This window comes from Elephas maximus, chromosome 12 (assembly GCF_024166365.1).
Source record: "Elephas maximus indicus isolate mEleMax1 chromosome 12, mEleMax1 primary haplotype, whole genome shotgun sequence".
NCBI classification, from domain to species: Eukaryota; Metazoa; Chordata; class Mammalia; order Proboscidea; family Elephantidae; genus Elephas; species Elephas maximus.
Window position 1 is genome coordinate 26,526,543 of NC_064830.1, and position 15,795 is coordinate 26,542,337.

Genomic DNA, 15,795 nt, shown 5'->3' on the forward strand with positions numbered 1-15,795 from the left:
GTGTCTAATAACATAGGAAAACATAAGGAAAATATGAACATAATTAGGACTGGAAAAATAAAGTTTAGCATGGGAAGTATAGATCAGCACTGGAAAGGGAACATGCACAGATTGTAAACTTCTATACAAGAGGGTCACTGTTCTGCAGATGTGGCCCTTAGCTGTCTAGACGTGATAATGACATGCAGTTATATAATGCTAACTGTTAACAGGTGAAATCAGGGTAGCAGAGCCTTTCTTGATAGTAGGCCTAAAGTAAATTTTCAAAAGAAAGGCCTGGCTTCAGGGCCCACTGAAGGCATTCAGGGCTCTTCGAATGACGCCTTCCTCCCGTGCTTTAGTCCCTTTTGCTGAAGTCAAGAGAATTTATTTCTGTGAAATGAACTGTTCAGTTGTCCTAGAGTTCTGGTATAAACTTTGAGAACTGTAACTGCACGGTGTACAAATTGCTATCCTAAAGATCTCAGAGACTTTTAAATCAGTGCAACCTATTGAATGTATCTGAGCTCTTCTGAGCAGTTTAGGGGAGAGATCCAAACCATACATTCCCCTTGGGGAAGTCTTACCAATGGGGTGAGAATTGGTTCTTCATGGGCAAACAATTTTTAGATACTTACAGTAGTTTGTGACCCTCTAAAGGGCCACAGTACATAAACAGATACACAGTGTATCTATGGCATGAACATTTTATGGGGGAGGGAGGCTATTAGGAAAAAAAAGTCTCAAAATATTTGACGGAGTAGTGATAATTGAAATAAAAGATTGAGACACCCTGGTCTAAATGACAGTGACATCCTTGGATTATTTTTATCCCTAAAGTCTTAGATTTACTTCTGGTTTAAAATGGAAGTGTATGAATCCTTAGAAGCTCTGCTGTGTGCCTCAGAGGCTTCATACCTAAAACCAGTCTCATCAGAGCACCACTTCTGGTTCCAGCTTGATGAGGGTAATCTTGTTAATGCAACAGCAGCCATCAGCAGTGTGTGCTGAGGCCAGGGAAAATAGATCTGTCACATGCCTGGTTTCCAGCCAAGACTGTGACAGTGAATGTTGTTGAACCAGTGTGGGGCTGGGGACCTGGGATGAAGCCTGTTACTGAGGTCCGTCTGTCTTTACAGACCAGCCTTGTCCAGTAATGGCAAATATTCTAGTAGTAGTATTTAAAAAGTAAAAAGAAACAGATGAAATTAATTTTAGTGATATATTTTATCTGATCCAGTATGTTTAAGATATTATTTCACCAAGTAATCTGTTTTTAAAAAGTATTCATAAACTATTTCAGATTTTTGTTTCGATATCATGTCTTCGAATCTGTTGTGTATTTTACATGGACCGCATATCTCCATTTGGACTAGACACATGTCAAGTGCTCAATAGCCACTTACAGCTAGGCTGTCATTGGACGGCACAGGTGTAGCCTTTCCTAGAACCTCATTCATTCTGTCCCTAGATTTGTGGAGGTAAACCCCTAAGGAGGGAAAAAATACAATATTTTGGAAAGAAAAGTATATGGAATACTTTCAACTGATAAATTGAAAAATCTGTTCAGAACTATACATGAATTTTAAGAATTAAAAAGAAGTGTTTGAAACATAACCCTGAATGTGTTTCTCTGCCTCTAGTGTTTTGCTTTATGAATCCAGAATGACTGCGTTAGGTTATGTGGACCTGACCACTGTCAGATGGAATTATGCATTTTTCTTCTTGGAAGTATGTGTTTTCTTTAAGGAGACAATTGACAAAGTATCGAATCTTTGAAACACACAGTTTGACTGGGCACTAAATGTGATCAGAGAAAAACAATCTTTTCTGGGCATATAGATGACATAGAAAGTGAAATAGATCTTTTCTGCAGCTTCCTGTTTTCGTGGTTCAGAAAACTCATGTTGATCTCAATAATTTCAACACGTAATCCTCCAGTGTTGTCAGATGCCTAAGTATGTTCATTTTCTTATACATGTTACTGTTGAGAGTAGTTAAATCATTGATAGGATATTCCATTTAATTTAATTGACCTGTAATTTTTCTTTCTTTTAATGTTTATCCCGTGGTATCCAGTAGCCTGGTAGATTGCAAAAGGACCCCCCCTCATCGTGCTGTTGTGCCCGAGGGTGGCCTTTCTAGTTCATGCCCTCCACAGCCTTCCCACTTCCATGCTTCGGAAAGGTAGAAGAGTTAATTTTCCCATTTTGGACGTATTCAGTAATGAAAATTTTGATCTAACTCTGATCAATCTGTTTTACTAACCCAATGACTTATGAAGAAAATACCTATAAATTATATTTATATAATAGAAAAATTTTGATCTAACTCTTACAAATCTATTTTACCACTAACCAAATGACTTATGTAGAATGTACATATAGATTACATATTTCCTTTCACTTTAAGCATTTATAAATTATCAGTTTTTTTTTTTTTAGTTAATAAATTTGACCCTCTGGAAATTATGATCAAGGATGTAATTCTACCTAATTCTGTGGAGTGCCTTAAAAAAATAGAATAATGAAATCTAGATGGGGAATATCCTACGTTTCGTGTCTGGGGTTGTTCAACAAAAAAGTTTACAAGATATTTTTAGGATGACACATTAGTATAAGAAAAGTTATTCTAAATATTTAAATGGTTCTTTAAACTTTCTGAATAATAGAATGAGATATTTTCCACAGAATTCCGAGAACAGAATTTTGGAGAATAGAGTAGATTGGATCTTAATTCATATTTTCCTTAATACAATTGTCTTAGGTCTCTGCCTTCATTCCCTCAATTTTGCCCACACTTTTTTTTTTTTTTTTGATGTACCTGTTTTGTGGACTTAGTTTACTTTAAAACCTTAGCAAAATAAAGCCATGATTCATGTCTACAGAGAAATCTTTTTTCTTTGTGATTGAAGAACCAAATCTCAGGATATACTTCATTCAGAGGTTATATATATGCGGAAGAAAGGCCATTTTAAAGTGAGGTAAACTAAGTTGTAAGCATTTTTAACTAATTTGCCTGATTGGATGTGACAAAAATATAAAAAACTATTATAAGGCTAATAAATACATTATTTATAAACATCAGTCCATGACTCTGTAAGCTTACATTTTTGAACAACCCTTGATCTTAAACGTCTAATATTTGCCAGTGGGACATTTTGGTATCATCTTTCTGATGAATCATGCTCAACTTTGGGACATCTTTTCCCCAGTTCATCTTTAGTCATCCTGAATTCCCTTAACAACCAATCATAGGATGTGCCTAGGTATTTGCATACTGAATCCTTTTGAGAGGGGCTGAGATGGCATAAGTGGGCAGCATTTATTGCAGTGGCATATTTAATGTGAGAGATGGGACTTCCAGCTTGTGGCTATCACAGAGCACTTGGTTCTTTATGAATATTTACAGACTTTTTTTTTTTTTTTTTACTTATGGCTTGTGGCTGTTGTGGAGAAAGATCAGGAGGTTATGGGTTCTAGAGTTGGAAGAACCTTGTTCAGATTTTCATTCTTCAGATTTTCATTCTTCTTGGAGTAGGTGTAGGTTGGTTACAGCTCACGGGCTAAATCTGGCCCACCACCTGTTTTTGTAAATAAAGTTTTATTGGAACACAGCCAGTTTACATATTGCCTATGGCTGCTTTTGGGTAACAATGGCACAATTGTGTCCTTGTGACAGAGGTCACATGACCCACGAAGCCTGAAATATTTGCTGTCTGGCCCCTTACAGAAAAGTTTGCCAACCCATCCTCCAGAGCAAGTTAAGATCAGTCTAAAGGGCTTAATTTAATTTAATGGCAGTAAGTAAGATAATTTATTGTTCCAAAAAATTTATAACAAAATATAAATTATATTTTATGTGATAAATTAAAATGGCAAGAGCTTTTTAAACAAATGATTTGGGGTCTGGGTTACAGCATTGTTGAGGGCAGCAAGCCAGTTATGATGGACTTTCTCTGCGGTGACTCTGGTGAAAGAACAGATTGAGGTCACAGTTGTTGGTACAAAGGCCTGCCGCTCGAGGCCACAACATTCCTGTTTCTTATTTCACAGATACTGGGTGTATAATACGGACACTTTAGTGCCAGAAAAGCATTGACCATTTGAAGAAAAGCATAATTACAGAACTAGAAGAAGCACGGGCGATTGATGGCAATGAATACTTTACCACTCAGACCTGTTTTGTGCTCAGTATTTCTTCTCGTTTTTCTTCCCAAGGGCCAGCAAGATGTGTATGTGAGAGAGGGCGTGGGGGGAATCCCATTATATAAACTCTCACAATATGATATCTCAGGATCCTGCTCTGCACAAACTGACACAATAGAGCCTGAGTAACAGGCATCATAGCAACACCCCATTTCAGATGAGCTGGTGGGCAATGAGCACCAAGGAAGAAGAGACAAGCCTATATCCAGCTCAGTGTGAAATGAGGGTGAGAGAGCAGTTGGCCTGTTTGGTCCAAATGGCTTGACTAAAGATTGGGAATCAGTTTAGCCATGGAAGGGCTCTATTTGATACAGGATGTGTGTATTATCAGCGAGCTCGCCTTGTACTGACTGGAAAGTTGTATTCAGGCTTATTGGAGTTGACATCTAACTCAGATAAATGAGACCAAGATAGCTAGTTTAAGAGAATATATAAGGACTTTGAAACAGAGTATCCGAAAGAAAACTGTGGTAACTTTATTGCTTTATATGAAACCTCTGCCATCTTAATCACTCAAGAGAAGATGATGGAGCAGGATAAAGATAAGAGATGACTACTTGGGTATTTTTTTCTAGTCTATATATTTTTTAGAATACTGTGAGAATCTTGTAGATAAGTTACTTTTGCTTGGTTACTTTGGCTGGACAGAAGTAAGACTTTGTTCAGGTCGCAGAGTGAAAATATAGAAAACACAGAGGTGAAAACACAAGTTACAACCACTTAAAGGTTGGCCAGAGACATAGATATCGTGATATGTTGGTAGAGAAAGAGCCTTAGCAAATTGGTCAGTCCTTTGAAGTATTTCTGGAAGGCATAATACCTTATAAAGTCTTAACTTCGAGGCTTCTGCCTCATTAGCAAGTTCTTTTGTGGCATCTGATATTTGTGGTGAAGTTGGCTATGATACAGTTCCCCTATTTTCAAAGCCAATGTAGCTTTATAAATATTTCAAACATAGAATATAATGGATGCCTGTCTGAGATGACCAAGACCCTTCGTCAGCTGTCTGGAAGTTGAGAGACTTGATTTGAAAATTGAGGTGAGCTTGAGATGAGGCAGGGACTGGGGCGGTGGTTTTGAGGAAAAATAAAAACTCTTTTATCCATTCTCTTTTCATGACTTTCTCTCTTTTTAAATTTTCCTTTCTAGACTACTTCTTTTTCTCATCTTCTCAACTTATTTTGAATTTGGCAGCAGGTTGGGGTGGGGTTACCCAGCTCAGGAACACCTTCCACATGGACACATGCTCTGTGGACCCCTGATGGTCACAAAAGGGGTGTTTTATGAAGCCATGCTGATAAGGGGACAACAGCTTGGGTGCATTTTCTAGGCTATTTGAACCATGGATCTGGGCCAAAAACATTAAAAAAATAAATAAATAAATAAAGTTTCTTTTCCCACCTTAATCATGAATTTGTGTTTTTTAAAGTCCTTCATGTTCCCGACCTTCAACACCTAAAAGTGATTCAGAATTGGTCAGCAAGTCCGTGGATAGGACAGTGCAGAAGAATAACCCAGAAATGCTCTGGCTGTGGGGAGAATTGCCACAAGCTGCAAAGGTTAGTCGAATTATACCAGGTTTTTTTTTCTTCAATTCTGCCATACACTGTAGATTTCTATTACAACTTAGCTTGAATTATGTGGAATCAGTATCATATCATAGCCAAGGAACATAGATTAAAAAAAAAAAAGTTTATCTTGATCATCTGAATTGCTTTTTCCTGCATGCTCAACATTATAGAGAGGCTTCATTGCATTTATGTATTTTAAACAGGACTACCTTGAGACTGGAGCCCTGGTGGCACAGTGGTTAAGAATTCGGCTGCTAACCAAAAGGTTGGCAGTTCAGATCCACCAGCCACTCCTTGGAAACCCCATAGGGCAGTTCTACTCTGTCCTGTAAGGTTGCTGTGAGTTGGAACCGACTCGAGGGCACCTAACAACAATAACAATAACCTGGACTCTACCCTTATTTTAGCATTTACATTTCATGTCACAACTACATGCAAATTAGAAGAAATACAACTTATGTGTCAATCCTGGTATCCTGAGCACATAAATAGAAAATGGCTCCCAGCTCGGGTTCTGAGCGATAACTAGTGAGAAGCCACATGATGATAGACCTAGAAGCTGGGCCCTTTGAAAGAAGGGCAAGTGAGTTGTGAAAGCTGGAGTTACATGGTCTCGTGTCCCTCAGAGAGAGAGAGAAGTCTGGGAGAGCTCTGGGGAGAAACTGGGGAGAGGGAAGGGTTAATACAGCAGAAATGAAAGTCAGGGTCTAACAAACAAAGTCAGGAATTTTAAGGCTTTAATTCATCGGGTGGTAAGTATTTTTGCACCCTTACTAGTGGCACCGAAGAAAGCCAAACCAAACCCATTGCCGTGGAGTCTGGTCCAACTCCCAGCAACCCTATAGGGCAGGGTAGAACTGTCCCATAGGATTTCCAAGGAGTGGCTGGTGGATTTGAACTGCCAACCTTTTGCTTAGCAGCCGAGCTCTTAACCACTGTGCCACCAGGGCTCCCATTGTTGGTAGAGCCCTGGATTTGCCCCTTGTCAGAATCTTCAGAAGAAAAAGAGAAGCAGCTGAGTGTAGTGGAGAGAATGAGGGCCACGGAGTCAGACTGTCCGAGGTTAGAATTCCTGCTCTACTACTTACTAGCAGGATGGCTGTGGGTGAACAGACTCACCTTTCTGATCCTCAGTGTCTTCCTCTGTAAAATGTGAGAAAACAATGCTGCTCAGAGTTGTGGAGAGGTTAAATGAGATGATGTGTGTAAAATGTCTGGCATATCATAAACCGAAATCCAAACCCGCTGCCGATGAGTCGATTCTGACTCATAGCGACCCTATAGGACAGAGTAGAACTGTCCGATAAAGTTTCCAAGGAGCGACTGGTAGATTTGAACTGCTGACCTTTTGGTTAGCAGCTCTAGCACTTAACCACTACGCCACCAGCGTTTCCCCAGTACTGTAAGGCCCTTGGAAAATGCTACAGCCTCTCTCATGCCCAATAAATGTAATAGGAATGAATGAGTGAATAAGTGAATGAGTGAATGAGTTGGTGAGTGAAGATTGAAAACATTCCTTTTGAGAGTCAAGATGGGTAGCTCTCTTAGAGAATACGCCTGTTGAGGCCACAGTTGGAAATTCATTCTCTTTCCAGGTTTCTTTAGGTCTTAAGGAAAATGTTGATTTCTGTGCCCACAAGTTAGAGTGCTGGCGCAGCCAACTGTCTTTATGAATTTATGTCATTAGTTGCTAGAGAAGCAGGGTGAAAGTGCAGACCCATTATTTTTTCTGGCAAAATAATTCTAACCACAGATGTACTGTAGCATTATTTTTAATTATGCTGGAAGCTGTAGGCTCCAATATAGAAGTGATGGCCCTCTTCCTGCTTTCTAACCCATAAATTGCATATTTGTTTTTAAATTGAATAAATCTTTTCCATAACTGGCAATTCCTTTTAAGGGATAGAAGCAAAATGCTAGTTTCCCACTTAAGTGGAAAACAAAAACAAAAATAAAAACAAACCAACCTGTTGCTGTTAAGTCGATTCTGACTCACAGTGGCCCTATAGCACAGAGTAGAACTGCCCCGTAGGGTTTCCAAGGAGTGGCTGGTGGATTTGAACTGCAGACCTTTTGGTTAGCAGCTGAGCTTTTAACCACCATGTCACCACAACTCCAACCAACCAGCCACCAAATCTTCACGCAATCACTCATGTTTTTGGAGTGAACGTTATTGAAATATACCACGCATGCAAAGAAATACACGAATCATAAATGCACAGTTCAGTCCATCTTCACACTGTGAGCATACCCATGCAACTTGAACCCAGATCAAGAGCTAGGACACAACTAGCAACTCAGCAGCCTCACCTTTTCCAGCTACTGTGCAAACTGACTACCTCCTTCCACCGCCCACAAGGATACACATGGCCTTGACTTCAGCACGGATTTGTTTTGCAAGATTCACCCATGTTGTGTATAGCGTAGTTCATTGTTCATTCATCCTCATTACTGTGTAGTATCTCATTGTGTGAATTTACTTTCCATTCTACTGATGAACATTGGGGTTGTTTCCACTTGTTGGCCATTACTACTTCTACTTACTTCTTTCCTAGTTGATGTTTTATATGGAAGTCCCATTTGCTTTGGGACTGTAATCTTGGTTCGTGGACCTTCAGGCAGGTCAGGAAACCAGCAGGTCCTTCCTGAGGCTTAAAGATCTTCCTGCAAGTGGGCAGTACCACAGATCACTAACTGACTACTTGTTATTCTCCTTTGGTTAACTCAGTTTTTCTGTTTGCCTGGTGCTCTGACCTTCTCTCTCTTTCTCTCCCCCTTCTGTCGTCTAGTCATCTCTACACAAGGTGAAAGAGTCCAGCCCATTGATCAGTAGAAAAATCTCTGATAAAGTGCACTTTTGGGCCATTCAGAGCGAATCTTCAGATACTTTTAGCGACCAGTCCCCCACGTTGGGTGGGGGTCCTCCTGAGCAGGCACTTTTAGACCAGAGCAAGCCTCCGACTGAAATGCAGTTTGTGAATGAAGAAGATGTCGAGGCCTTGGGAGCAGCAGCCCCGCCGTTACCTACGAGTGAAGAACACAAACCCCCCTCTGCCAATTTAGCCCAGACAGCAAGCAAGACAGACTCTCCTTCTAGGAAAAAAGGTATAAAGGCTGGGACTCCCAGATTTTTTCTGTGCACATTTTGTATTTTGCAAATTAGAGTTCTTCCTTTCAAAAGTTCAGAATAAATTGAAATAGAAACTGAACCGTGACATTTGTCACGGCCAACCTGTGCTCTTTTGCAGACTATATTGATTTTCAGGACTTAGTCAAAGGAAGTCAGACCTAAGGAGGCTTTGAGAGTCCTACTGTAAACCTCCTCATTGTACAGACTGAGGACACTGAGATCCAGAGGAGCGAATGTGTTCCAAGCCATCAGGCAGAAGTCCTCTTCATGAAACTATGTATGGGATGCCATAAAAAGCGAAGTTCAGAAAGTTGATTAGTGAGCTGATCTTGGTCCTCTCTCTCCCCTTGCTCCTAGTCGCTCCCTGGCCCGTTATCCTGTTTTAATTTCTCATACCATTTGTTACTATTTCAAATGACCGTTTATTTGTGTATATTTTCTCCTGACTTCCCCGACTAGAATGTATGCTCCATGAGATCAAGGATCTTTTCTGTCTGGTTTAACCTTTCTATCCTGGTGCTTAGAACAGTGCTTGGCACCTAGCCGTGCTCCATGGATCTTTAATGAATTGGTTGAATGGCAGTAGCGATGATGTCAAGCCTAGTGTTTGTGAGCCATGTAGCTTTGTGCAGCTTTCTAGATTTGATGAACCAACCCCATAGTGCCCTGCAGCCATGAAGAGGAAATCCAAAATCACGGTGTTTAGCGACTGAGGGCGCTATACTTGAAGTATTGTTGCGGAAGTGCTAACTGAACTGAAGTGCTGACTTCAACATGCTGAGTGCTTAGTATACTTCAGGCACTTTACAGATGAGAAACTGAGGCTCAGCCAAGTTAAGCCACTCGATCAAGGTCACACAGTGAGTGATGGAGCCAGTAGGCAAACCCCGGACAGTCTGGCTATAGTCATCCTGTGCTGCTCACTTCTAATTCCTGGGGTTCTGGGCCAGTTTGGGTGTTTCTGAGCCAATTTTCACATTGTGCTTAAATACCGTTTCTAGAGACACTCAGAAGCCTATCAGTTTGTTTCTAGCAGAATGATTCTCCACTGTGATCCATTTTCCCTTTAATTTAGATAAACGAAGCAGACATCTTGGTGCTGACGGCGTCTACTTGGATGACCTCACAGATATGGATCCTGAAGTGGCCGCCTTATATTTTCCCAAAAAGTAACATTTCCTTTTTATTCCTCACGTCATTTTCTGTATAGCCAGAGTATTACTCTGTGAGCCTGTTTTTTTTTTTTTTTCTCATTGATTAGAACACTAGTAAGGAAAGGCAGTGAGAGGCTGATATTTTACCATGAAAAGCACCCAGTGGAAAGAATTGACTCTGTGTGTGCCCTTAAGTATGTGCACATCTCTGTGTGTCCATGCACGTGGCCGGCTCCCCACCTGGAGACCAGGAGCGTGGGCACCAGGCTGTCTCACACCATGAGCCTAAGATTTTTGTCTGCTGTGGTCATTGCACCACCGTCCAAATAATCATCAGAAAGTGGGCCGCTGCACCGTCCTCCCCCGTCCCCAGGAGAGATTTTCCTGTGGTCCTTGGGGTCTCATCTTCAGCTCGTCCCTAGGGCAGCTTGCTTTCTTTGTCTTTAGTTTATTTCACATGGGCTTGGGAGGGGACACAAGGCCATGCCAACACCTAAAAATAATTGTCCCTGCTAAGGTGAATTTATTTTTACTTCTGTTTTATTGTCACAGTGCTTTAATGAAAAGTCTGACCAGAGATGAAATCATTTGCTTCTCTGAGGTGTAGCAGATTGCTAGAGAGTAGTTTGATGTCTATGTGAGACCCCCCGCCCCGCCCCACCCCGCCAAAAAAAGAAAGTTCTCAGAACATCTCCATTTTTTCTTCTCCCAGTGGAGATCCTTCTGGGCTCGCCAAACACGCCAATGACCTTGGAGTCCGGTCAGCCAACCAGTCCCCGCAGTCCGTGGGCAGCTCTGGCATTGACAGTGGTGTGGAGAGCACCTCGGATGGCATGAGGGACCTGCCATCCATTGCCATCTCCCTCTGCGGGGGTCTCAGTGACAACAGGGAGATAATGAAAGGTACTGCAGATGCAAGGTTGCATCTGGTTTTTAAGCCAAGAGCACCCTCTTGTGGCCGCTGACCAGAACTTTCAGAAAACCAGCTTACCCCAAAAAACTAGGTTTCTTTAAGTACATAGTTCATTTCAAAAGTACCTTTAAAAAAAAAAAAGTAACTTCCTTTGGAGCACGAATGACTTTTTGTTCCTTCACAATCCAAATGTTTCAGGTTTGCGGTTAGCTGACCTCAGAGTTCTATTGATCATACATGGCTTCAGGTACCAACAAAGCCATTGGGGTTAGTGTGGGTGTATTCAGCCATCTATGGTCAGGCAGCGTTTGCAGAACACCATTGTATCTCCTGAGCCCCATACCAGTTACACAGAGGTGTCTGCCCAGAGTCTGTGGCCTAGTGGGAACATCAGTCTTATGAACGTACAGTGCTTTGGAAGTGTGTGAAAAATGCTATGGGGCCTTGGAGGAGAGAGGGAGGTCTGAGATTGCCTGAGGAAGTCTCGGAACACTTCACAGTTGGACTTGAAGAGTGCTGTTGGGGTTGGCTTAGGTGGTTCATTAATTCATAGCATCCACCATATTTGTAACAACAATTTTTCCAGGGCGATGTACGCCAGAGACTCCTAGTCAGTACAGTCAGCAGTTGTCAACTGATGAACTCTTTAGCTAGACCTAGCTGCCCTCCCTCAGCCCCTTACACCTCCTAACGCCTGGCACCTTCTCATCTGCCCCGAGTTTGGTGGGGCTGCCTCTGCGGTAAGGCTGTACAGGGTCAGCCAGGCAGGGGCCCCTCCAGCCTGCAAACTTATTACAGGTGACAATAATGAACCACTACAGCTGCTAACATTTGTTGAGCCCTTACTTAAGGCAGGGCACTGTGCTCTACATTCATTACCTTATCCATCCTCACAACGGCCCTAGGAGGTAGACAGGATGATTATTCATTCTGCAGATGAGAGAGCTGAGACTTGAGATTCATCACTTGCCCCAGGTCACATCAATAAATGTGACTTACACCTAGGGAGTCTGTCTTCAGAGCCCTGCTCACTGTTAACCTACTTCTACAGATGCGTACGTTGCCATACTTCCCACACACCTCCTCCCTGGACTGCTCACATCTTCAGACATTGCCCAGCCACCCTTCCTTCTCCACAGACGCTACCCCAAAACAAAATGAAGCCCCCTCTACAGCTACCTTTTATAGAATTGTCCACACAGTTGGAATGCACGAACTCTCAGAAAACATGTGAATGAAAAAGAAAAATATGCCTGTTTTTTAATGTAATTTTCTTTTTCTGTTCTTTTCCTTATCCGCTGTGATCGCCTTTGCAGATGCATTTTTGGAACAAGCGGTGTCCTATCAACAGTTTGTGGACAACCCTGCTATCATCGATGACCCCAACCTCGTGGTGAAGATTGGGAATAAGTAAGTCCCTCCCGGAAGTCATTCTGGCGGTACCACGATACTATTTCAGTTTTATTTTTTTAAATATGCAGAGACCCAGATATTAAACCTTAAAATATATATAAAAAAGTATTTGCTAAAATTAATTATTCTCTCTTCACTTTTGGCAAAATTCTGTATTCTTGTATAGTTGATAGGCTGAGGTAGCTATAGATCTTGTGGATTTTAGTGTGTGTCTACACTGGATTTTGTAACTGAGTTTGTGAAGACATAATGCTTGGCTCGTGGGACTCAGACCCCATATGTTGTTGTTGTTAAGTGCCGTTGAGTTGGTTCTGACTCATAGTGACCCTCTGTGCAACAGAATGAAACACTGCCTGGTCCTGCGCCATCCTCAGAATCATTGTTATGCTTAAGCCCATTGTTGCAGTCAGTGTGTCAGTCCATCTCGTTGAGAGTCTTCCTCTTTTTCGATGACTCTCTACTTTAGCAAGCATGATGCCCTTCTCCAGGGACTGGTCCCTCCTGATCACATGTCCAAAGTATGTGAGACGAAGTCTTGCCATCCGTGCTTCTAAGGAGCTTTCTGGCTGTACTTCTTCCAAGACAGATTTATTCGTTCTTCTGGCAGTCCATGGTATATCCAATATTCTTCACCAACACCATAATTTGAAGGCATCAATTCTTCTTTGGTTTTCCTTATTTGTTATCCAGCTTTCACTTGCATATGATGCGATTGAAAATACCATGGGTTGGGTCAGGTGCACCCCACATGGTACGTAGATAAACAGAGTAGACTACATGTACCAGTGCCTGTAAAACTTCCTTGTTTGAGGTAAAGGGATGTACAGACACTTTTGCAGACTGTCAACAAACTTTTCTTCCCGAGATGAAGTCATAAATGTTTTACATGTTACCTTAGGCTAAGCTAGCTGCCTTATCCTTGAAATGTGGCAAGAAATGCCATAAGCACTTGGATTGTTTGAGGCAACAACGGCACAGTGGAATTTGGGCTGCTCTCCAGCTAGCCACTGGTGTCTCCTGGCAGGTCTGACTGTGTGAGCTTGAGCCATGTCTGTTGCTTGGCCTCTTAACGTGGCCACCGTGGGGTTAGGTAGAGATGGGAAGCCATTGGCAAGGGCTGGTTATGTGGGGGAGGTCTGGGAAATGTTAGAAACAGTATTGGCCTCTCTGAGAACCTAGCTGGAGTTCCACAGCTTTCCTTGACTGCTTCTCATGACTTATAAAGATTTTCAGCCTGTGCCTTGATCTTTTGACATCTCTTTCATTTTTCTGCCATGCTAGATATTATAATTGGACGACAGCAGCACCTCTACTCCTGGCAATGCAGGCCTTCCAGAAACCGTTGCCAAAGGTGAGCTTTAACATGCGAAAGAAAGGGGATGCTCAAAATGATGAGTGGCTTAATATGGGTAGTTGGAATTTAACTTTTATTTTAAAACCCACAAAGTTAATTACACTATGCTGTTTTGAAGTTCATGGGTATTTACTTCAGGAGTTTCAAATCTGTCATGCATCTTGGATGCCCTCCTCCTTATCAAGGCAAAACCTATCAATCTTGGCAGTACTGGACCAAGTCCTGCCTCCTCCATGATTCTTAACACCGAGCTAGGGACACAGGTGGGAATAGAGCTGATGGTTGCCAGGATGGTCAGAGCCAAATGATAATGCAGAGAGAAAAGGTTCACAGTTGAAGGGTTGGAGCAGCCAGAGGGGCCGGGCACAGGGAGGCAGCACGTCAGACATCAAAAGCCAGCACTAATGTCAGGTGTTGCCTCAGCCAGGAAGCCACATGCCTGCTTCTCTGAGGCACGTGCCAGACCAGGGTCTGGGCAGCTCATAAGAGTACGTAAATATTGCAGGGAAGAGTTTTGTGATTTTTTGCTAAAGGTCTTATACTTTTTTATTAGTTTTTTTTTTTTTTTTTTTGATGCCTATGATTTCCCCTGTCTACCTATCGTCATAGCATCCTTTTAGATTTTGAAGCCGTGTTTTCTGGTCTTTATGAGTTCAAAATTGTTATAGCACCCTGCTGGAATCTTCCTTTGTCATGATGTATTGATCTCTTTATTTCTAAAATGCTTTTTTCCTTAAAATGTATTTTATTTTGTATCAATTTAGCCATACTGGCTTTCTTTTGAATATTATTTTCACTGGTGTGTCTTTTCCTATCGGTTTATTCTGTACTCTTCTGTGTTGTTACATTTTAAAAGCACCTCTTGTGAACACTGTATAGTGAATGTTTAAAAGATAAAATTATGCGTATCTGCCTTTTTTTTTTTTAAAATCCATTTATAGTCAATATTGATAGATTTATTGCTACCCTTTTTGGTGCTTTTGAAACCATCTTCCCCCTCTCCCCCTTTTGCTTTGTTTTCCTTCCATTTCTGTTTTTTATTGAACAGATCAAGTTTTATTTAGTTAAGACTCTATTTTATTTGGGCTTTTATATATTTTAGAGATTATCGTTAAATTTTCTAATAAGCATAATTTATTTAGAGTCTAAAGAGAGTCAATTTTTTATGAATAATCTAAGACTTGGACCATGTTAAATGAGTCCCCTTTCATTTTACCTGTACTTATTACCCAATATTTGAGTTCTACCTTGTTGATAAATCTCCCTAAAATAGTCACTATTATTATTAGCATGGCTTTATAGGATCAGTGGTTGATTAGATTTGTCCCTGTGCTTTATCAGCTTCTCTACTCACCATTATTTATTACATCTAACTTTTTTCTGTTAGTTTTAAGTTCTTTTTCCAGAACTACATCCTTAGTTCCCTCAGTAAGGGTTTGTGAGTAGTAAGCTCTCTCAGTCTTTTGTCTGACAAACTTTAGCAACATTGTCCCTTGACTTTGTTATTGTTGGTAACTGCTATTCCTCGGTAGTCTTAATTTCAAACATCCCATTATCTTGCTACCATTTCCTAACTTTCTGGCTTACTTTGTCTAGTGCCTCAACTCCAACAATCCTTGGACTTTGAATCTATTTATTCTACCACCTTTTCACTGTCTCACCCACCTCAAATCCTTTTTTTTCTTCTTTTCCTGGCTTAAATTCCATGGCCAATCCTTATAATAATTTCTCTTGAATACTCTCTCAACTCTCTTGCCCACTCTCACATTGTCACACTTCTTGGCTAAATCACAATCTTGGTTGATTTTTTTCTCCTACTCCATACCTGCCCAAGTGCAGCTGAACATGGCTAAAGTAAAACACACCACATCATGCCAAATGGTGTCAAATGACCCCTAATGCTGTCTTGCTATCATAGCCCATTTACTCTCCAGCTCTCTTAGATGACTATTTTACGCTTGTCTCTCCTCAAATCTCCAACATCGCCTTCCCTGTTTCTTGCTGCTGGTGACCTTGCTTCTTATTTCACTGAGAAAACTGCAGCAATCAGAAGCAAGCTTCTACTGTGTCTAC

General features: G+C 41.3%; 1 protein-coding gene across 7 annotated transcripts in view; it reads left to right on the forward strand.

Annotated features, from left to right (window-relative positions):
• The window catches only part of LPIN1 (lipin 1), a 94,574-nt gene that overhangs the window by 35,875 nt on the left and 42,904 nt on the right, over window positions 1-15,795 (forward strand). For 5 of the 7 annotated variants that reach the window (XM_049902682.1, XM_049902680.1, XM_049902683.1 and 2 more), the window contains 7 exons: window positions 2,059-2,166; window positions 5,617-5,746; window positions 8,548-8,863; window positions 9,964-10,057; window positions 10,755-10,945; window positions 12,272-12,365; window positions 13,650-13,719. In XM_049902682.1, coding sequence (XP_049758639.1) covers window positions 2,059-2,166; window positions 5,617-5,746; window positions 8,548-8,863; window positions 9,964-10,057; window positions 10,755-10,945; window positions 12,272-12,365; window positions 13,650-13,719 — 1,003 coding nt within the window. The remainder of the gene's footprint in view (window positions 1-2,058; window positions 2,167-5,616; window positions 5,747-8,547; window positions 8,864-9,963; window positions 10,058-10,754; window positions 10,946-12,271; window positions 12,366-13,649; window positions 13,720-15,795) is intronic. The other 2 variants (XM_049902679.1, XM_049902681.1) reach the window with 2 other exon arrangements.